The 23,243-nt window shown below is 42.5% G+C and overlaps 2 protein-coding genes across 3 annotated transcripts in view; one reads left to right on the top strand and one right to left on the bottom strand.

Moving 5' to 3' along the window:
- The window catches only part of GRTP1 (growth hormone regulated TBC protein 1), a 46,558-nt gene extending 36,078 nt beyond the window's left edge, over nucleotides 1-10,480 (top strand). Inside the window, exon 8 of the mRNA XM_065829612.2 lies at nucleotides 8,204-10,480. Within this exon, the coding sequence (XP_065685684.2) occupies nucleotides 8,204-8,215 (12 nt within the window). The 3' untranslated portion in view covers nucleotides 8,216-10,480. The remainder of the gene's footprint in view (nucleotides 1-8,203) is intronic.
- Nucleotides 1,545-22,297, bottom strand: LAMP1 (lysosomal associated membrane protein 1). Of its 2 annotated transcripts, none has more exons than XM_065829608.2 (9): nucleotides 22,087-22,297; nucleotides 12,163-12,278; nucleotides 10,626-10,839; nucleotides 10,359-10,520; nucleotides 6,320-6,555; nucleotides 4,525-4,647; nucleotides 3,524-3,593; nucleotides 3,201-3,371; nucleotides 1,545-2,562 (listed from the first exon to the last, which is right to left on the bottom strand). In XM_065829608.2, the coding sequence occupies exons 1-9, from the start codon at nucleotides 22,280-22,282 to the stop codon at nucleotides 2,423-2,425; spliced, it is 1,428 nt and encodes a 475-aa protein (XP_065685680.2). In that variant the 5' UTR covers nucleotides 22,283-22,297; the 3' UTR covers nucleotides 1,545-2,422. The 2 variants fall into 2 exon arrangements, with proteins under 2 accessions (XP_065685680.2, XP_065685681.2); XM_065829609.2 differs by having other exon boundaries at nucleotides 10,359-10,517.
- Nucleotides 22,298-23,243: the final 946 nt, after the last annotated feature.

The raw sequence follows: 23,243 nt of genomic DNA, 5'->3' as shown, positions 1-23,243 counted from the left end.
AACGGCACCAGAGAACACGTATACATCCACACTCCAGAAAGCAGCAGGAGAAATTCCTCAATAACAACTCAATATTTTATATGCTCATACAGCATTTTCTAGCTCTAGCACAGCAGGCAACAAAATTTGACTCAAATCTGGAAATAGCATTTCTCACGTTGTTGTAAGGGATGCTGAATGTAGATGCTGTACTTCTACTTTGTGCTGGTGCACTGGGGTTGCACTACAGGTGCTATTTCCTCATATACCTACATCTCTCACAATTTGGGGAGAAACACTTGCAAAGCCAGTGACAGACTTCTTCCATGATAGGGTGAGGCATCGGGCAGTTCCAAAGCTGTACCTTAAGCCTAACTCTCCTGCCCTTGGGCAGAAACAAGCAGGGCAGCAGCCCTGTCCCCTGGCACTTGGCCACTTCCAGCCCTGGGACTTCCTTCCTTGTCCTCCCAGAGCCCTCTCGTGGCCAAATCCATCCCCTCTCCTTCCTGCTGAGGAAACCAGGGAAGATGCCTGAAAAGGCATCAACAATTCAGGCTTTTTATTCTCCCTGTTGAACAACTAGTGTTGAAAGCCTCACCTTTTAACACCACACTGCTTCTCACACTCTACTCCAAGCTATCCTCATTCCTTGTCATGGAAGGCTTATTTTTTTTCTTCCCCTTGCAGATGGAATTTCTTTCATTATTCCTCAGCAGGGAAAAAAAAAAAAAAGGCACTTTTCAGAAGAAGTAGATGAGTGCTCTTCTAGATAAGTAAGGACAGCTGCTCATCAGTAAGATTCCAAGCTATTCTGTCCTTTATGTAACCAGACAGACCCCTTTTTCCTTGAGTACAGAGTTATAAAGACATTAGCAGTACCATACTTTGAGTACATCAGCAGGTATTAGGAAATATCCACCACTGGCAAAATCCATGGTTATCAGCTACCTTCAAGGTCCAAAGTATACCAGCCTTACTGCCACATGTTGAGGTGTCCTTGTCAGAAGGATAGTGCTCTGTGCCATGTTTCCATGTGCCTTGGTTCCTGCCCTGTGTAGCCAGTACTGGTAACACCAAAACGCTACTGCAGGGGAGAGTCAGGGAAGCTTTAAACACACAGGTTCATTTCCAGTACATGACAACATACACAGACCTCAGCAGACATGTGTTTCCTACTCTGTGATAAGAATCCAACTTCAAAGTAAAACAAAATGTCATTTCCACAGTCCTTATACTGCATATGTTAGCAGCACTTTCAGAAAGCAACACTTGGCAGGCCAGACCAATATACTGGCATTTCTCAGCAAGTGGCAATTTAATGGAAGAGTTAACTTCTCCAGATCTCAGGTTACTGATATGCAGAAGCTTTTCCAGTTTCCAAGCACAAAGTCCAAAACAGGACATGGTTGTGAAGATGCACAGATAAGCCTCACCTTTGCATCACACTTGTTTAACATAACTCCACACTAAGGATTGTTTAAAGCTTCCCAAGTAAAGGCAAACCAAGACTTTAGCATTTACTAAGTGGTGAAATGTTTTTAAGAGTAATCAGTAAGACTAAGATATACAGAAAAAGAGTGTCTTTATTAGCATTGTTACAGGCAATGCATACATAAGAACTGATCCTTAAAGTGTACAACCCCCCAGCCAAGTTTAAAGCAAGAGAATCAGCAGATTGAGATTTATATTGTACACATGTGCAGTAACAGGATCTCTCTGGACCTTCCAACATAATAGACTGAAATCACTTTACAAAAAAAGTAAATAAAAATAACACCCATTTTAAAAAAGTACCAGCTCCTAACAAGCTGGCATAGCATCAAAAATATCAAACAGGGGAGCTGTCCAATCATAAAGAGTTCCTGTAAGGTTTGAGTATTGCGTTGTTCACACCCTGCATGTGCCAGGCATTGAGTTTAAAGCTTAGTAAAAAATACACACCCAAGAGACAAGGTGGAGTTCAGATTTTAAATTTCCATTTTGCCAGTTGTTACTAGATTTTTTTTTTAAATGGATCATCCATATAATTAACATCATCGCTGGATGGCAGCAGTACAAAGAATGAACCTTTTCCTTTTGTTAAGAGTTCTCTAAACTGAGTCAGTGTGAATTAGCAACATCCCTCTCTGGAATCTTTAGCTGACATGATCTTATGCCAATTCCAAAAAAGCACCCTTAAAAACTTTTAGCTTGTTTCTAAGTGGGTAAATATTTAAACTAGTTAGCAAAATTAAACACCAGAATTTTCAGAAGTTATTTTTGTGCATAGTTAAATGCTGCAAGATGATTTCACATTTAATAAAGCAGACTTTAAAGAAGCAGCAATTTGCAAGAAAACGTGTTCCCTTACAATATCAATCTTAGCTCAGGGGAAATGTGTGGGGTTTGTTTTCCCAGCCTCTTGCAATTGCTTTTCATCTACGCTGGCTTTTAGTGCAAGTCATTAAATTGTTTGATATCCAGCATGGCTCCTCTTTCTGCCAATCAAGTAAGCGATCAAGACAATTAGAACAAGACCAGCAAGGGCTGCACCAACTATTATAGGGATCAGCATGTTATTTTCATCCAGCTGACATTCTTCCACTGAAGAGAGAAAAAAAAATGCATGTTAGGCACCAGTGCAGCAACAGATGGCCACAGCCAGAACTCAAGCTTCTACTCTCAGCACATAGACAAAACCGGCTTAAGATAACTAGTTAAATTAACTTGATCTAGCTTACTTTGCCAACAGCCAAAGAAATCCAGGTCCACTAACTATGATCATTCAGGATGAAATCTTTCTAGGACTAGTTGTACCCATAGCACAGAGATGTATAATAGTTGTTCCCTTCTCAAGAACTGTTACTGTTAAGCACAAGCTTAGCCATCATAAATATGTCCATGTGACTCCTCCCCCAGCTGTTCTGCTTTAACCACAGTCACAAAGTACAGCATTAATTAAAAAAGGCAGGAACCTTCCAGAAAATTGCACCTTTTGTACAACTGTCTGCACACAGTTAGGAGAGAAAGTTAACACTCTTTCTTAATTCTTCTCTGGATCACAAGGAAGAAGTCCTATCTATTTCAAAGCTTCTCACAGCAGCCCCCACATCTGTAATAGGGCATGCAGAGAGTAAGCACGGCACCCACGAGCTGACCTTTGACTACGTAATATCGTATGCTTATATCAAAATGCACTTCACAAATCTTAGGTTCCCTCCTCCCAAATGTAAACCTCTTACCTGCCCCAAATTTGTTTCCATCAATCTTGAAAACCTGGAGCTGAACATTAAATACATTGACAAAGGCGTTGTCCATGACCCGCAGGTTCTCCTCTGCGCTGCACTTGTACGAGTTCCCCACTGTCGCTCTCAGCTCACTCATGCTGTTGTTCCACGCTTCAAATCTGAGAGCTGTGTAAGAGAAAGTCTTACTACAGAATCCTGAAGAGCAAGAGCTTAAATTCAATGTGTTCATCCCCAACATGTCTAATGTGTTATTTAACGCAGGCAACTGTTAAAATTTACAGTAGCAGTCACTGAAAGTAAACTTTAAAAGTCCTTACCTTTTGCTTCAGAAGGCAGAACTGTGCTTATATTCACACCTTGCAGGAAGAATTTTTCAGCAGTTGTATTCTTAAAACAAACAAACAAACCAACCGTTTAAGCTAATGATGTATAACATAAGCTGTTAACATTCCAGTTCTATTCTGCAAGCATTTTGAGAAACGTTTCCCCAAGGGTAGTCCACAGTTGGGATTAGCGTCCAAAGGAAGAGCTTAGTTGCACTTTTAAGAGAGAAAAGCTGTAGAAAGTCTGCACCTTAGGGAAAGTTACTTTGGTGAAGGGAGGCAGAGAAAGGGGAGACTACTGCCCCTCAGACAGCTCACTTGACCTCCAAGCTAAAGGTATAGTCCCACCTATACTTTAACCAGGCTAGTACAATGATCTCACCTGTGCTACAGATACAGCTTTAAAGCAGCTTGGTACCCCACAGAGATGTGGAAAATAATGTAACAGAACAGGTCTAGGTGATCACGTATTAAAAGCAGCACGAAGCTGACAAACACAGAGGATTCATCCCTCAAAGGTACACAGCTCCAGTACAGCACCGGGGCAGGACTGTGGGAAAGAGGATTTCCAGCCATCACAGGAGTCCATAGACAAGCACAAATGGCTCTTGGGCTGTACAAAGAATATTAATGAGGACTTAAATCCAGTTCCAGACTTGTACAATTAGATGAGATGCCTATTTGTCACAGGCTATTCCTCTGCTACAGCAGAACTGTTCCCAGTTTGGGCAAGAAGCTTTAGAGAGTAGGCAATATAATCTTAAAAGAAATTCCCACTCCAAACAAAATAGATGTCTGTCTATACGTATAGATATATATCCTTTCCTCACAACAGTTACCAAGTATTAAACCCTCTAAATCCTAGTATTAAAAACAAAAGAATTATTTACTCCCTTTCCTGTAGTTGTATCTTTTTTTCTCTTGTACTTGCCCCGATTAGTTTTCCCACATGAGAAACCCTGCAGACCCTACACCCTTTGTGCAGAGACTCTTACCAATGCAAAGTGGAAGATAACCTTTGTGTTGTTGTAAGTCAGAAACAAGAACGCAGACATTTTGTTGCATGTCCCAGAAGAAGTCGTATTACGTGGCATGAAATTCAGCAAATCCAATCCCATCTATGAGAGAAGTGGATCAGTCATGACATTTGAAGAGACTAAGACATCGCCATACATTCAGCTGACTTCTAGCTTGCTTGTACTCACATGCACACATACAATGCTGTGTTTGCCCACTCATTTTACAGACAACTAGGCAGATACACGTGCAAGTTACAGGCTGGTGTAAGCTACACCTGAGCTACCAGGCTGGTACAGAGAACTAAGCGCATTTCCACATGCCTACCGAAGGCAATAACCTGCTGCTTGCTCCACACTAAACTTCTTTGGTCCTAGCAGCATAACGAAAAACATTAGCAACCATCACCCTCGGGGGCAAAAAGCTGTGAAATACTGCTTTGACATAATCACGGGAACTGCCTGTAAGCACAATCATCTTGCACATCACTTCAGTTCAAAATGCATTAGCTTTGCCCATGGTACATGATTTTATACTGTCCTGCATCTGCAGAAGACAGGGGGTTAAATGCACTTGAACAATCCAATGGAAACCGTCAGTAGCTCCTAGCTGACCCTAATGTGACTTCGGAAAATTTAATTCCTCCCTGGTCATTACAGTAGAAACCAGCTGTTCCAGCAGAGCTAGAATGCCACACCAAAAGACACAGCTTAGGGTATTTCACACAATTCAGGTGGCTAAAACACAGTCCATCATAACCAGCTACTGTACAGCCACATGCCAGCTATCACTGCTCATTATTTTACCTGTCAGTCATCATCACCATAAATAAATGCAGTAGATTCCTTTGCACCACCACATACAGCACCAAGCAACTAAATCCTATACAGATACCACCCTCCCCACACCAGGTCCTTTTTCACTGAGATGCAACTGAAATTACGCAAAAGCAGCCTTAATATGTTTGCCTGTACTTGTTCTTGTTACCCCAGATTAAGCCACAGGATAAGAAAAAGTAGCTTGTGATCAAAGGTCCTTATAACAAAGCTTTACTGGACACAAAGGTTTGCCAATCCTTGGTCACTGTTTCCTTTTGAGGGCCTTCAGCAGTCCCTTAGGGATTACTCTTCATAGCTTTGCCTTACCAGTTAGTGGGAACAGCTTTGTCCATGGGGTTGGCAAGCTGGGCTTTGCATTAGCAATGGAGGGAAAGAATCTGTGCCAGGGCTAGATCTTATATAAACCATGTGGCATTTTTGCTGTTGAAATCTGACACTAAGCTTTAAAGTCAAACCCAAGCCTCTTTGATGCTGGCTGGAAGTTAACTAAGTCACAAGTTTTCCAGTGGTAATAATTTTCCCTTCTAATAGTAATTCACTGTTTTCATTCAGGTGCCTCAGACCAAATTCCTGTATTTTGATTAACAGCTTAAAAGTCTGGTTTAGATGGCATCTTTGATAATAGGATTCCCACTACTCGTCTCTTGATAATTTTTACTGCTTCTGTGGAATGGTCATATACACTTAACTGGATTTGACAGACAAGTTTAGTACTCTTACTGAATGGAAAAATTGTGAACAACCACTATCAGTAGAAGAGAACTGTTTGAATCATCACCAGTTTAGTAAAAGTTAAGCAATTCAAATAGAGGGCAATCATGGATGAACACATTAAAGAACTGTTCTGTTTTTAAGAAAAAAGTTAGCCTATAATAATTTACTAAGTTTTCCCCAAAGAAGAAATCTGAAGGCTTTGAAGAAAAATAATATATACCTTTCCATCTTTTTTTTCATATGTGATATTAAGCTGTAACCCCATGTAGGCAAGTATACAGGTTCCATTTGCACCAGACACGTTGTATTTACCAACTTCAGGACTTGGGGGTGTTGCAGTTGGTGCTGGGCCAGTCGTTGGAACATGGCTAGTAGTTGGAACATGGCTAGTAGTCTGTTTAGGAGTGGTAGGCACTACAGCAGTAGTAGAGACCATGTCTTCAGCGCATTCTGTCTCTGAAGAGAAAGGGAAACAGTCATTACCAAACAAGATGAAGCTGTGGGATGCTCCACCTTTTTAATTCTCAAGGGAAAGGAGCACACAATTTCAAGTAGCTTTTCCTACCAGAAGATAATAAAAGCCAAGAAACACAACGGTAAAGCATTACTTAAACTCCTGTTGCAAAGTTTGAGACATTTTCAAAACCTGGCATGTGAAAATGACACCTCTGCTGTTATTTACAGAAGTCAGGGTAACCACATTTGTTTTCATTCATGTTTGTCATTTCAGCTCACCATCAGGTCAGGATAAATAAGATGCTGCTGTGCTGACAGAGCCAGCATTCCTGCTGTATGTTCACAGCCAGACTGAGATGATCACCCCTCAGACACTCTGGGGACTTGTGCTAGAAGCAGAGGAATACTTCTCCTGCCTGTTGTTAAAAGTAGTGTCCCAGGAGATGTGTGTTCTCCTTCACCTCACTCAGTTAAACTACTAGGTTGTGAGGACCCTATGTCATTACTTTGGCAATACACACAGCAGCATTAAAACACTACTGACCCTCTCAAGCAGTGCCATGGCTCTTCTAACAACAAAGGGATTCTAAGACACCACTTCTGAAGGCAAGCGTTTTACTATATATATATGGTGTGAACTGTGGGGTTGTCAGATGCAGTGACAGGAGCTGGACTCAATGATGCTTATGGGTCCCTTCCAACTCAGGACATTCTATGACTGTTCTATATCCTCTCCCTTTGGGTCTCACATCCATCCTTCCCTTTAGTTCTGCACGACTGGCCACCCACCACTGGGGGTACAAGGCTGAGTGAAGATGTGTAAGACCGCCTTCTTTTTTCATCCAGTTCAGCAGCAACTTCCAAAGCAAAAGAAGAGAGATAGAGAGAACAGTGACTCTGATTCATTTGCCAGAGTACTCAGAAACACCTGGCAGCAAGATCTTAACTTGATCTGGGAGCCAGGAAGGTTCCTGCATTGAACATTAAGCCAAAACAAAAAGTCAAAGCAAGGACATTACTGTAGTAGAGGCTTCCATGCTCCAAGCCAAGGTCATTTCTACATGCCAGGGATAACAGCTTGCAACTTCATAAGGACAATAGCAACTGCAGCAGCAGCAGCCAATTCTGACTCAAAGGGCCTACTTCTATAATTTAATCCATATGTATCTTGTAGATACTAGATATCTAATAAATAGCCTCTGACCTTAAACAGTAACTTTCTGGCTCAGAAAGAGGAATTCTTATCACACCTTCTGAACTCAGACTCCAAAAGGGCACACTTTTCTTTCTCTAGTCCATTTCTGGAAGGTTGAAGGGAAATTTGATGAACAGAGGAATGACCACATGTTTTGTAGACTTAGTAAATACTGGTCCCCAAACGTGGTAATTTCCTAACAAATAAACCAGACAGCCACTTTACTGGGTGCTTCAATGGAGAATTTCCCTCCATCTGCAAGACCTCAACACATACAGCCCCTTATTCAAGTTGGCTGAGATGGAAGAACCAAATCACTTCAAGTGGAGATTTGTCCTAGGTGGAGTCTTGATACAGTATTTTTACTGAACTGATTTACAGCATAGCTCCTAGTAACTCTTCAAGACAGATTTGAAGATGAGACATTCTTACGTCTTTTTCTGACAATTACAGGAAAGCAGCTGACAAAACTACCAACAGATAAAGGGAAAGCCTCTTGTTCTTCAGAGCTGCAGATAATCACTACCGTAACCTCAGTCACCAACTTCTAAGTACACTGACAGGAGTTTCCATCGCCAGTGATGTGCAGATGCACTGAATACTGAACTCTTCTTCCCTTCAGTGAGCCTTGCCCAGATCACCAGCAGAAATATCCTCTATTGAAAGAGTTGCAAGGAAAAAAAAAGGGGAGAATTCCAGATCTAAAGTTTCTCAATAACTAGATGCCAAAAGGAGAGGGGAAGGCTCACACCTACAAGAACAGAAAGAAGGAACTGATCTGGAAAGAACAATATGATTTCAGAGTCAAGAACATTTCAATCAATAAAAAGAAAAAAAAAAACCCCAAATAACAAAAACTCCCCCTCATCCCCTCCTTCCCCCAACAAACACACACAACAACAAACCACACAAGGAAGACAGAGTTCATCATGCAGTAGAAATGGAAAAAAAGTATCTGGGTGCAGTCCCAAGACAGTAATAAAAACTTAAGTATGACAATAATTTAAAGAAAAAAACCTGCATATGGCAGTATGAATAACTGGAATGTGCAAACAAAAACCAAAAAGCTTGAACTCAGACCAGTGTCTGTCCCAGGATCATAGGAAACCACATTTTTTCTGAGGATCAACAGTTTCATCAAGACAGTGATACCACAGGACAGAGAAAAGCAACTCTGGGGAAGCAATCATGGAAAATTAAAACATTTATATTAATCTAAAGTAGAAGAGAAGGAAGTAGAACCAAAAATAAAGTAAATGCTGAAGAACTTGTGTTGCATAAGGAACACTCTCCAGATATAATGCAATATTGATTTTTTTTTTAACCAAAGGACTATTTAAGAACAGATAACAGTTGATCGTAAAAGTATTACACTGCAGGCAGATTTTATTGAAGTTTTGTAGAAGTTAAAAACCAGCTTTTCCCAATATCATGGCTTATGTTTCAAGCCTGCTGACACCTGATCAGTTATCATACTCCTCAGTATGATAACTGGATCAAGATATCGTATTTAAAAACTTAGATAGTTCTGAAGACTGAAGTAATAGAAACAAGATTTTTTTTTAATGACAAATGTAGGTCCACATCTTTGCTGCAAATTAATTCACGGAATGAAAGAAAACTGATTAAGAGAATGATACATGCTGAAATTTGAGCCAGTCATGTGAGGCAGCCATAAAAGAAGTCAATGTCAGCATTATCATGCATCAGACAAGGTATTTTTCAGAGATATAGGAGAAGACAGAGATACTCCTGTACAAGGCACTTGTTCAGTGTATCCATCCCATGCGAGCACATACCACCCTTGTTTATAAGATTAATTTCAACTTAACAGGTGCATAAATGGGATTAAAATCATAAGAAAAGTTCTGCATTTCCCAGAGATGAAGACATTTTACTTGCCTCAAAAGCAAGGCAAAGAATTATCACTCTTTGAGACAGCATGGATGATCAGTTTACATGGTCCTTCAGATTTGAGGAGTGTTGCCACAAAAGCAACAGACAGGAACAGACCACGAAGTAGTTTATTGTCTAATCATTATAGCAGTGAAATTCCAAAATGCTTTTCAATACAAGAAATCAGGACAAAAAGTCATTTTGTGATTGAGCCTGACAAAGAACATCACTGTCAGAGCTTAAAGTCTCCTGTTGCAAAATGCACGTATCTGCTCCCTCCAGACCAGGTCTGTATTGTCTGCCATTATAGCACTGATGTCCCCAGAGCACACAGTAACTAGTTCAAACTACTTTTGTAGAGGCATAATACTTGGAAGTTATCAGATACTTCTTAATCTAGGATTCTGGCCACGTGCCTAGTCCACATACTGCAGCACACATTCACATTCATAAGTACTCATGAACAGAAGGAATGTTCCCTAATACCTGTACAAAACCCACTGGAAAAGAGTGCACTATCTTCTAGTCATGGATGCTGACACCCATACAGAGAAAACCTGAACCAGGTCTACTCATTTCAAAAGATGCTGCTATCAGAGCTTTGAATCCAGTTTGTACCTGCCTAAATATGATTAGTTAGGACTTTGGAAGAAACAACCTATTCTTGGAACTATTAGCTCACCAAGTACATTATCTGCTACGAGATACCTACTGTTCATACTGAAAGTGCCATTCACGAGATAGGCTTCCAAAGTAACATTGCTAAAAGTAACATTCACGTTCTTCATATTGACTTGTTTGGAGTTGACGCATCTGTATTCTGTGCCCATATGTGCCTGGATAATACTTCCATGTGATACTCTCTTCATTCCTGCTGTAAAAAGATTACATTGCATTAGTATGTAACAGTGTTTAGAGAAACAAATCAGTATTACATCTGGAAGGGTTACACAATGGGAACAGGAAGTTTTAATTTTACCTGCAGTTGAATTACGGAATAAAGTTGCATCTGACAGATTGTAGGAGAAAACTAGCTCTTCAACTTGGTACGTGTCTTTAGCTTCTGAGAAATTCAGGCTTAACGAATGTCCTGCTCCAAAACCCAACACCAGAAGTGGATGAGATGTGTTACCTGTACCACATGAGCTCTGTGACTCTACTGTTGCATTTTGTGGAAGACGGAAGTGTGCAAACTGCAGGGTAGAAAACAAAACATATGTAAATGGGATGATGTAGCAGCCTTTCCTTACTGCTTTTTAAATATCCCATGAAACTGTTATAAAACATACAGCTGACATTCATATATGGTATGTCTACTTATATACCTGTATACAGCAACTGGCATGTTACTGGCACTTGCATTTCTGAGAGCAATATTCTCCAAAATTTGAGGACAAAACAGTACATGCAGCACCTCTTAGACAATCCATGTCACCCCCGCTCTCCCCTGTCCCCCCCAACTAGCACTATGAATTTACAGGTACTTCTACACTATGTGCATCAAATCTGGAAAACTCGGGAAATGTGAAAAATTGCAGAATTTCAGCTTTGCTTCTTGTAGTACAATTGAGAAAGAACAATAGCAAGTGGTACAGCCTGCAGAGTTCAGCTATAATACTTTATTACATATTGAGAAGCAACTTGGTACCTGAAGAACAATACGGTGTTTACTGGAACGTTTTGAGCTTACAAGAAAAAACAGCCAGAAGCATGTTGTGAAAGCAGTCACCTCTAAATGCAAACCTGCATACCAGTATCTGCAGGATTTCACTCCACCAGCACCACCGAAAAAATGGACTAGGCAATATAACTCTCCACTCGAATTACAGACAGCAAACATACCACTGGCAAAGTAGATTTTTTTTATTTTAATCTCACATTACACTGATGGCTAGGAAAAAATCAACTTCAACAAGAGTGTCTCAAAACATGCAATCGTTATGAGATTAAAAATAATCCACAATTCCTGTTCAGTAGGAAAGACACCAAAAGAGGAAACTGAAAAGCAGAGTATTTGTGAATAAAAATTCTTAACTTTCCATTAACAGGTTTTTGCTATTAATGTGGGACAACTTGTAAGCCCTGCACTGGTCTGTAGATATACTGAAATCTAGAGATTTGCTAAGCTATACGCCAACAGCCATTTCAATTCAAGTTTAGTCCATGTAAGCAACTGCGATGACCAAGCTCACCAAAAGACCACTGGCAGCATTTTTGCCTTTAGAGTTTCAAGTTTTAGCTACCAATAGGACTAGTGTGGAATTTCAGTCACAAGAACAATTTCACACATGTATTGCTTGTGGTGGTGTCAGGCAGCCTTAACCCTGTTGTTTAATTAGAAAAAGCATCAGTAATAAAGAAAAATTGATGCAACTTGACTGGGAGGGTGGAAATCTTTGCTGAAGCAGTTTTTCATGCTTAAATATTTGTTCAAATTTTGAACACTGTGCACATGCAGCAATACCACACACTTGATAAACACAAGTTAAAGACAAGCAGCGAGATAACCCCCTTACCTCTTTTTGCCCACTGCTTTTGTATTCCACTGAGAAGGCTACTGTCAGATTGGCGATTATGCAGACCTTACCACTTGGATCTTTCACCTCAAATGAAGAGCAAGCCTGTAAAAAGCCTGTTAAGAATGACAAGAGGTTAACTTGGTGTCACTTAAGTTTTTATTTTTGATCCCTAAGAGACAAGTAGGTACAACTGTACATTTTGGGAGTACATCCTAAACGGCAGTTGCATTTGGCAACTTGGGTATCAACAGTCTCTGTACCAGCTTCAACATCACTAACACACAGAGGATCGATTTAACAGCCCATTTATAAAAAGACAAAGCCACTCAGACCAAAACTGTTGACATGCAGGGTCCTCAGAGGGTAAGAAAAATTTGCAACAAACACCAGTCACTGTTGAAGGCAGCTACACAGTGTTCACTCTACACAGCAACTATTTCGCAAGCTTCAGCCAGAACTGACTTGGCATATTTGATCCCGCACGCCTGTAGTGCTCAGCCTCCCCCCCGCAGCCTTCATTCCCGCTGTACCAGGACACTCAGCTGTACGTGCACTGAATGCAGCATTTAGAAAACTTGGATTGACTACAGATGTTTTGGAGGGACTGCCAAAAATAGCATGCTGGAGTGTGCCACCCTTGCCAGAAGAACTTCTCTTTACTGTCATCGCGCTCTCTGTGCTTGAGAGGAGGATGGAGGCCAAGACCTTGACACAGACCGAGGTTATGTTTTCCTGACCAGTTTCAGCTAACCTCAGACAGAGTCGCTGACAGAAACACAGGCTTTTTCCCCCATTCACCTCCCTCCAGCCCCAGTGCTCAGTGCACTAGCACAACTGATCACACTAGTACTGACTGCACAGGATAGGAACACACAGCGAGAGCAGCACGGGCTCATCCCTTCCAACCTCAGCATGGACTTAGGCCTGCGTCCACTGCCAGCAAAGCTTCACCCAGGGGACACGTTCAGGCAGGTTGGACAGAGCCAGAAAGCTGGTCATCTCATCTTTTGTTTGCAGTAAGGGCTAACTGAACAGCGCTCCTGCATCTCAAATCACACTAAGGTGCTCCAAGTTCTTTGTTGTACAACATTCTATTTTTCTGATTTTCTGATTTGTCACCACACACACCTCTGAAGCAAACCTCACTGCAAAAACCCTTTACTGATAGCACTTTATCTGCTTGCATTTGCAACAACTCCTATCTTGCAGAAAACCTGAAAGAAAAAAGCAGCTGCAAGACATAAAGCACTCAATTTATCTCAGGCAAATAAGCTTTCAAGAGTCAAACAGGCTAATCCATTCAATTGCTGATATAACAAAAAGATCCAACTGAGAGATTATCCATTAGTGAGCTGCACCCCCCGCCTCCGGCCCCAAAGTTCTTAAAAAGCAAATCTCAACTCCAAAACTTTTTGCTACAAAGCAATGGTGCCTACAATAGTATTAAGACAGTTATTAGGAAAAACTGGACTTTTGTCAGCTGGACTTTGGTAGAAGGCCATTCAGTTGCAGGAACACATCAGAAACTGTTTCTCTGGCACTCAGCATTTTCCCTTGTTGCCTTCCCCTTAGGAACAATATACCCTCCCCCAGTATCAAAGGGGAACAAAACTTGAAGTGGTATTAATATACTTTACCCAGCTGTTTAAAGAGTCTAGACTTGAAACCACAGATAGACAGAAATTGTTTAAGAATGGATAGCGTAGCAAGCTGATATTTCAAAGCAAAATTGTCCTACCTTTGACTTTACGTCCAGCTCAGTGTTCATTAAGGAACATATATTCACAAATAAAATGTTATTATTGCAGTTCAGAGCAGTACTAGAAATAGTCAATGCTCCTCCACATGGAAGTTTCAATTTGCCAAGTTTCTTTCAGTTTGGTTTTACATCTGGGACTTGTTTACATTTTAATCAAGCACTTGTCTTCTCAAGAGCAGAGCTGCTTACACTTTCTTAACCATTTCTAGCACAGCACAGAAAACAGTGTAGAGGAAGGGAAAGAGTCCATGGCTACTTGAAACAACACTAACAATGGAAGGCATACTGGAATGAAAACCTTCTGTGTACATGTTGACTCCTTTGTTTGATAGCAATAAAAATCATGACAATTTTAGAGCTAAAAATAAACAATACTCAGTGAAAGAATGGAAATAAAAAAAAAGTCAGTTTTAAAAAGAAATGCAGGGAAAAGACTGAGAAACAATTAGGAAAAATGTTGCCGGCCTAAAGGAAAACATGACAGACCTGCCCATTACAGATGATTCAGAGAACAACAAAAGACAAAGCAGAGGTACCAGAAAGCACCAAATGGAAGACAGATTCTGGGAATGAGCAGCTGACAAATCATCCTTCAGTAAGTGTAAGTAATGGAGAATGAGAGATGTGAACAAACAGTAAAAAACACCAACTGCTAGATTTTTGCAAGGTTAAAGTTCACACCATTATACGAATCCTGACTTCGTTAGTGTGGAACAAACGCTATAAAACTCCACTCCTTCTCCAGAAATGTTCAGCAGCTGCTGGATTTGCTGTGTTAGTGATGAGACGGACACATCCAGCAGGAGGCACTGAGCTGTCCTACATAAAGTGGCAAGAGAGTCGTTTCACTGCAACCAAGTTGACATGCACAAGGATGGCAATCAGAGAGACCACTGTGCTACAGCATCATCTGCTCCCATGGTCTTGGAGGAATGCAGACGAAAGAGAGTAAAACAAGGTATGCAGGGACAAAGAAAAAACAGAAAAAACCACTGAAGAACAAATCAAGACAGTGAAGGAAAGAAGGTCCTGCGTATTCTTCGCTCCAGCCAGTTTAAGGCAGAGGAACAGCTCACTGGGTTTGGCAGGAAAGCAGCTGTTGAGTTTGTGAAGGCAGTTTCAGTGTCAGCTAGTGATTAATGCATGAATCATCACCAGCCCACAAATAGCATGAGCCTACAGTCAAAATGTCAAGAATACAGAAAAGCAAACTGATGTTGAATCAATCTCTCTTGGGAATATTTCTAATTAAGTTACATAAGTATTGCTTAATTTTATCACAGCGTATCTACAAGTTGAGAATATTGCTTGTGCTTCTCATAACAATATAATTCTTTGCTATTTGACACAAAAACTGATACAGCCTCTCACTTCTTAACTTCAGACTTTACATGCTCTTCTTAATAAACTAGAGCACCCTATCTGACAACTATCTGTGCTAGAGCAAGTGCAGTACTTCAGATTTACACAGCTGAAGAGCTCCTAGACTTGTCAATAGCAAAAAGTTTTACAAAGTTCATTATTCACTTGGCTGGAAATCCTACATTAAGGATATCTAGTAGAGGAATCAACAAAAATATACTAGCATCAAAGAAATTTCACTTAGTTCAGATGGCTCCTTTGTACTCCAAGAGATTCTGAAAAAGAGCTGCTTACATATTTATTCTAGCTGCATATTTTCAATTGAAAATCATAGGATCATCTCTCCTTTTATATCCAATTTCTGAAATTAGTCTCATGCAAGAAAAGATTGTAGGTAAAAACTGAAGCAACAGCTAGATATGTCACTTGAATTAAATCCAGCATTCTTCCTTATCTAACATACCTACACCAAAAAAAAAACCGAGCATAGTGTATTAGCAGTATGAAATAAAATAAAGTCAAACAAAACTTAGACTTCCCCAGTGACATAACAATTTATCTTAAAGAATTCTACCTCAAAAAGGTAAGTTTGTTTTAAACTGTTTAAACTGAAAACTACCAAGCTGACAAAACAATCTAGCTCATTTAAACAATCTAAATTTGAGCCCTTTTGAATATGGCTCTTAGAACGGCAGGATTCTACATCTCTTGACCACACAAAAATGCTTTCAGGTTTCAACCTTTCTGTAACTGAAATCCTGTTAGCCAAGCACAGCTACTGCTACTACTCTCCCATTAATGGAAAGCTGCTAAGGGAGAAAGGTTAATGGTTGTTGTGCTCTAAAAATAGCAAGCATATATTAATGGCAATTGTTTACACTGTTTGCTTGCAAAGAGGACTTGAGTTACCATAGTTAATTATTTACTTTGTCTCCAACTTTTATTAGAAACATGAAACACTGACAATAAGGATCTCAAAAACAAAAGCTACTTTTACATAATTTGCACTATATTCATGTTGCCTGCATACGTAAAAACCTCTTTAGTATTTTTCTTCCTCCCTCTTGGCAGAAAGGACAGCATGCCATCCCAATCCACCTGGGCATAGCCCCCACATCACCAGTTGTTCAAGTGATGCACATATTGAGTGGGTGGGACTGCAGTTAACACCAAGTGACTACAGCGATAGGGAGGAAAACCAGGGTTGCAGCATAGCCCAGCAAACCGCCCCAACAGTGGTTCGGAGAATCACCTCATGGCCTGGTCATATGCATCAGAGACTCTCCTTGGCTACAGCCTACCCTGTAATTACTGTGTGGCAGCGCTCCGAAGGTGAGGGACGCTTGCTGACTGATGCCAGCACTACACAGTCACTCTGTACCTGAGCTACAGCGCTGCTGTGTTATCCTGCACCTTTGCCCACATGTGAATGCTGCTATCTACAGGGCATTAATCCATGGAGATAAGAAATGCTGGTTCTTATCTAAAGGTTTGTTTCCTATCGTACATGTAAACAGAGAGTGCCCAGTAATTTACTCACTCTGATGGTTTGGAAGGATCTTGTCATCTCAGTGCCATTTTGTGACCTTACTCACCACTTTAGACTCCTAAGCCTATGCCAGAGGAGAGAATGCAAAAATCCCTGAGGTGTTACGCTCTCCTCTAATCACTTGTCTTCTAATGTAACCACCACTCCCACAGGGACATCTGGCTCAACTCCTTTCTCAAAAGAATAAGTCGAGGTTACTTGCTTAGGATCCAGGATCTATACTACCTTGGGATAGTACAGAAAAAAATAAAACAAGAATAAACATACCCCCAAAAACAAAAAACAACAACAACAAACACACACAAAACAAACAAAAATTTAAAAATTAATGTATTTGTTGAATGATCACACTATTTACTAACCCTAACATTTCTGGAGAACATCTGAAAGCAGGAAAATCCCTTGACAGACTTGATATATGAACCATGAGACAAAACAGTCTTTATAAAATTATGAGTTACGCTTACCTGTCACCAATGGACAAGGCTGGATCCACTTCAACTGCTGTTGGACACACGTGAACACAAACAGTGGCAGAAGCAGGAAACAGAACTTAATTCAAGGATGGATGAGAGTACTTTGGGGGAGAAGAGAGTCAGATGCACTTGTGCAGGTGCAACACCTGATTATATCCACCTCCTGATTCAACTCGAGAAGATGTATCCTCAACAACTGTCAGGGACAAATTTCATGCAGTCTCAGATTATGATTTTGGTATTGCTGATTTCCATTAGGGCAGTAAACCTTTTGTTTCTCAATTCAAGTTTGCAGATTAATAACCTCGGTCTTTTATAAACAAATTTATAAAAGTACAACAGCATTATAAACAAAAGGACATGGACCTGTCGGAGAGAGACCAGAGGAAGGCCATGAAGATAATCAGAGGGCTGGAGCACCTCTGCTATGAAGACAGGCTGAGAGAGTCTGGGTTGTTCAGCCTGGCGAAGGCTCCAGGGAGACCCTACAGTAGCCTTCCAGTACCTAGAGACCTACAAGAAAGCTGGAGAGGGACTTTTTACAAGGACATGTAGTGATAGGACAAGGGGTAATGGCTTCAAACTGAAAGAGGGCAGATTTAGATTAGATGTAAGGAAATTCTTCACTATGAAAGTGATGAGGCTCTGGAACAGGCTGCCCAGAGAAGCTGTGGATGCTCCATCTCTGGAAGTGTTCAAGTCCAGGATGGATGTGGATTTGAGCAACCTGGTCCAGTGGAAGGTGTCCCTGCCCAGAGCAGGGTGTTGGAAGCAAATCTTTAAGATCCCTTCCAACCCAAACCATTCTACAGTTGGCTATATAGCAGCTCTACACTTGTCATCTGGCCAGAGAATTTCATCAAGTTTAGTCACATGAATCTTCTTTATGGTTTCCTATCTAGAGGAAGGAAGTCCTGGGATAGCTCTACAGCAGCTGATTAAACAAGTCCACAGGGAGGCCTGAACTCCTGTGGCTAGATCCTTTTCAGCGTTCACACAAGTTCATTTTGCACTTGCTCTGGTTAGTGCTGCTGTATCACACCACACAAGTAACACACATCCTTTGAAGTAGCTGGCGGCCCCAAACAATATTGACAATTTAAAAAGAAAGCCTCCCCAGAAGAGAGGATATTGGAAAAAAAAAGTAATAAACCAATCGCCTAAGTAGCCAGTCTCCTAGTCCTGTCAAGAGTAAATCTCATCCCTGTCAAGGAAAGACAAGACATACTGGTGTTCTTGTACCACACAGACTGAATTCCGCCTTGTTAAGAAATCAGAAGCCACTGAAGTTTAAAACAAGAACGCCAAATGTATCAAGCGTAGACTACTGTGCTTAAGCCTGAATTCTGGAGAGGAAACAGCTAGACAAGTGCTCACTGCAAAAAGCTGAACTACATTTGAAATTCTGTACTCTGCTGTCAGGGTACTAGCAACACTCTCACACTTTGAATTACAGTAGAAAAAACAGTACTGACAGCCAGTGGTACTATCAAGTGATAGAGATGGTCAAGAAACTGTTACTCTTAGACTGAAAGGAATACCAGTCTGCCTTGAAGTCAAAATGCACAAAGAAGTGGAAGCCTGATTTATCAAAACATATACATTTAAAAACAGTAGACCTATAATTCACTATTAAGATAATGCAAGGAAATGTTCAAATAGCTGTTGTAACTACTACCACTCACATACTCAAAAGGGTCTCCTGCCAAGCTTAGAAGAATAAATACCAAGAAATCCATTATGGCACCAAGCTTTCTCAACAGATTTCCAAACAATCATGTGTGACTTGAGAGAAAAGACAAATTGTTGCAGTTAAGCTGCAACAAGCAAAGGCGAGGTATGCCTTTTTAGTGCTAGAAATAAGTTATCTTTAAGACATAGAAAGGCTTAACAGAGATAACAGTAGTTAACTTCTCAGTTCTGGAGGCAATAAAATATCCATCTTTTCTTTGATTAGGGTTCTTTTGTCCCTAGAGGTAATTCTTCAGTTTATCATCTGCTACTGTTTAGAAATCATCCTATTCACTACAGAACAATCTAGAAGCAGGTTACATCAAAAATGAAACTCCTAAGTCAGCCTGAACAGGAACCTCAGGAGCGTATCTCAAAAGCGGCGTGTCAGGGAGTCAGAAAAGCTGCTGAAGTCAAAGCCAAGTAACTTATCACATGACGACAGGGCTTGGGACTAGCACACAAATTCAGGCTCACAAAGACTGTGTCAACACACTTGAAGAAGCTACCAAGCAAACACTATGTTAAGGGCAGCACTTGGTAAAACAATGTTTTGAAAGTCACACAATGTAGAAGTGGTCATATTTCATTAAAACTACTTCATACACAGTCTCAATTTCCTACAGCTAGCAATGCCAAAACTGAGGAAAACAATACAACACCAAATTACTCACTGGCTGGAATTTATTATCCATGTTTCTCTCAAATATCCCTACATTGGTAGCAATGTTTGAAATTCCCCTTCAGACTAGAGTTGTGCAATAGAAACATGTGGACTAGGCACCATTAACTGTGAAATGGCATCACACTATTTTTCAAACTCATTTTTCCTTCCCCAAATCTCAGACACTTCATGACTTACTCACTGAATCCATGTCTGACTCTAAACCTAGATTTTCAGAAATATTTTCTCTGATGTGTCTGTGTTTCAGCAATGAAAAAACCTACAGGCACTCTAGGACTCAAAGAACACAAGCAGCTCCGTTGGGTTTGGCACACAACCCAACTGACCCATCGTGCCCAACAGCAACAGGCACCATCTTCCCTCATATTTCAAAAAGCAACAGCTAAGTTTGAGGGAAGGTACTTCATTTCCCACAGCCCCCTTTCCCTGTATTTATCACTGTATTGCCTAAATCTCTTCTTCATTCCTGATGCACGTTTGATATTTCTGAGGGACTTAATCACAAAATACTCAATGCTGACGTATGAAATATTCAGCTTTGCAGTTGGTGCTCCATGTGAACAGAAAAATGAAACAGTGAGGTGTGGTGAGGTATTCTAGAGGAAAAAAAAAAAATTAAAAAAAGAAAACTATTGTCCCAAAGTCAAGGCATTGCCAAACAAGCTTTCACATCTGACCCACCCATGCTAATTCTTCAGCCTCCTGTGATCATTACCCTATCCTCATCAGTGTTCACTCAGATGACTAAAAGGCTTCAAATGAGCTGAAAATGCCTAAATAATTCAGTTTGTATCTTCTTATCATCTTACATCTCATATTATTCTCTGCTCACCACCACCCGAGCTCCACACTCCGGCAGAAGATGGTGGAGGCTATCTGTACTCAAAGAGGTCTCTATTCGCATGATGAAGCTTTCCCCCAAGATTGTAGGATAAAGTTACATAGAAACACCCAGCTACCAGACACTGGTACAAAGCCCTATTCGTCAGTAAATAGTTACTCTGTAGTAAAACAAACTAGTCTGTTGCCTCAGCTGCAGCAACCTAACACATTTTACATGCCAAAAAGTGACAAAGCTAGATGCACTGAATTATGTTTGTAACTGCTAATTAGGCAGATGAAGACTACTTCAGTCCCAGAAAATATTATCTCTGTTACCACTTAAAAACTACAAGGGCTGAATAGAAGACAAGCAGAAACAATTCTTCATTTAAGCCATGACTATATAAGATAATAAAAGAATTCCAATATAACATCAGCTCAATGGCACTTAAGTTGCCAATCCTAAAAAGCAAGTCTGATAGCACTGTACACACTCTGCTCGCTAGACTGGCTTGCAAGAGTTGGATATCTGAACTGCACAGTGCCCCTTCTGACATCTTTCAGGCTTACCGACACTGAAGTATCATCAATGACAAAGATATTTACTACCAGAGAACTGTCAGAAGAGTTTCAAAGACTGCCATAGTGTTCAAACTCATGGTACATAACCATTCTCAACTGCTGCATTATAGAGGAAATATTCTTGTCAGCTGCTGAAGAAGTTTGCTGCCAAAGCCACATTTCAGAAACCTGATAGTGTCGCGTGATGCGGCTTTCAAGGCAAGAAACCTAAAGCAAGGTAGTTATCAGTAAACAAGCCAGACACACTTCCTCATAAACCCGTCTTGCTGCACCAACCCCTTTCATGAAGACACTAAAATCTATCTATTTCAGCGACATTTCAGATTTCACTCAAGATACGGCAGGATGAAAGCCATTAAGGAAGCATTACAAGCTCTAAAGAAAGGAGCTACTTCCTAGCAATGACATCAGTAGTTCATGCGTTTCCATGCCTCTGGAGAGCTAAACACACATTTTCAGGTTCTTCCCGGTGCGTTGCCCCTAGATTCAGAACAGATGCCGAGACGAGCGTTCCTGGGCGCTGCACGGTTCTCCCACCAAGCACAGCAGCGACAGCAGCAGCCACCGCCTTCTCTCCATCCATCCCCTCGTACCTCCTACAGCTGTCACAGGTTCCCAGGCTCCGCAGGGACCCGGTACAGGGAATGGGGGAAGGACCTCTCCAAAGGCGCTACTGCTGAGGACCTCCGCAGACGGACCTGCCCCCGGCCGGGCCGCAGCCCAGCTGGGTGCCGCGCCACCACCTCCCGGAGGCCCGGGAGCCCTCAGGTCAGTTACCGCCCCGGAATGGCAACAGCAGGTGTGAGGCCGCGGGCATGTTTCCAGCTACAGCCGGCGCGCCGGTGCCGCTTCCAGCGCCGCCAGCCCCGGGGCCGCCCCAGGCCGCAGCGACCCCCCCTCGCCGCCCCGCCGGGCGCTACAGGCCGCGGCCACCCCGCCCCGCCCCTCTCCTTACCGAGCAGCGCGGCCGCCACGAGCAGCCCCCGCGCGCCCTGGGCGCGAGCCATGGCGGGGGCAGGGGACAGGGCGAGGCGGCACCGGCGGGAGCGCGGAGAAGGGACGAGGGCAGCGACAGTAGCAGCAGCGGCGGCGGCGGGGGGCGGTGGCAGCGCACCGCGCTCGGGAGAGTGGCGACGGCCCCGGCCGGTCATATGACCTCTGACGTCACCCGCCCCGCCTGGGACCCGTCACGTGACCCAGACGCTTAGCGCGGCAGGTGCCCGGGAGAGGAAAGTGGGAGGGATCGCTCGAGGGCAGGGGGCGGGGCGGGGAGGGGCTCCTCCCCTCGCGCTCCAACGGACCCCCCTGAGACGGGCGGGTCCGGGGGCGGGACTGCGGTGCTGCCCCCTGGCGGGGGGAGGTGAGCGTGTGTGAAGCGGCTACGCGCGCGTTTTCGCGCAGCTGGCGGTGCGAGCGTGTTTCTGCGTGAGCGTGGGTGAGTCGTTGTCGCGCGTGAGGAGGCGCGAGGAGCGGGACCGTCTCTCGGCGCGGGCGTCCGTGTCGCGCCCCGTGTCCCTCACGCGCACGACTGTGGGGCGGCGGGTGCGTGCTCGGCGCGTGTGACCGCGTGCAGGGGTGTGTCCGTTGCGTCTCTGTCACGAGCTGCTGGGGTTCAGCCCCAGCTCTTGGCACCGGCAGTAACTCGTGAGCCCAGGGCTTTAGATTGGGTATTGTGAAAAATTGCTTCATGGAAAGGGTTGTCAGGCATTGGAATAGGCTGCCCAGGGAAGTGGTTGAGTCACCATCCCTGGAGGGCTTTAAAAGACACATAGATGAGGTTTTTGGGGACGTGGTTTAGTGCTAAAGTTAGGTTATGCTTGAACTCGATGGTCTTAAGGTTCTCTTCCAACCAACTATGATTTTCAGGGCCCTCTTCCTCTGAGGGCTGAAGGCAGACGTGACGTGGCCCTGAGGCACTGCTGCCCTGGCACACGCCGTCTGCCCAACCCTCAGCTGCCACAAGGATGTTGGGTAACAGCTTAGGAGGTTTAGGGTGTTTCTCCGAACTACTGTAGTCTTATCCCTGTAACTCGTGTCAGGTGAGAGCTGTGAGGAACATCATCCAGAGGTGAGGTTCTTCACCCAGGGGTGGTGAAGCACTGAAACAGGCTC

The sequence above is a fragment of the Patagioenas fasciata genome, chromosome 1 (genome assembly GCF_037038585.1).
Source record: "Patagioenas fasciata isolate bPatFas1 chromosome 1, bPatFas1.hap1, whole genome shotgun sequence".
Taxonomy (NCBI): domain Eukaryota; kingdom Metazoa; phylum Chordata; class Aves; order Columbiformes; family Columbidae; genus Patagioenas; species Patagioenas fasciata.
Note: the sequence above shows the minus strand (reverse complement) of the source record. Positions and strands in the feature narration are given on the sequence as shown.

Excerpts from the sequence above, each read along its gene's own strand:
- LAMP1 (XM_065829608.2), bottom strand. The coding sequence starts at position 22,282 with ATGACCGGCCGGGGCCGTCGCCACTCTCCCGAGCGCGGTGCGCTGCCA. Across the intron at positions 3,372-3,523 it reads TCTGCCTTCTGAAGCAAAAG|CTCTCAGATTTGAAGCGTGG; the intron begins GTAAGGACTTTT and ends TCTCTTACACAG. Across the intron at positions 2,563-3,200 it reads TGGAAACAAATTTGGGGCAG|TGGAAGAATGTCAGCTGGAT; the intron begins GTAAGAGGTTTA and ends TTCTCTCTTCAG.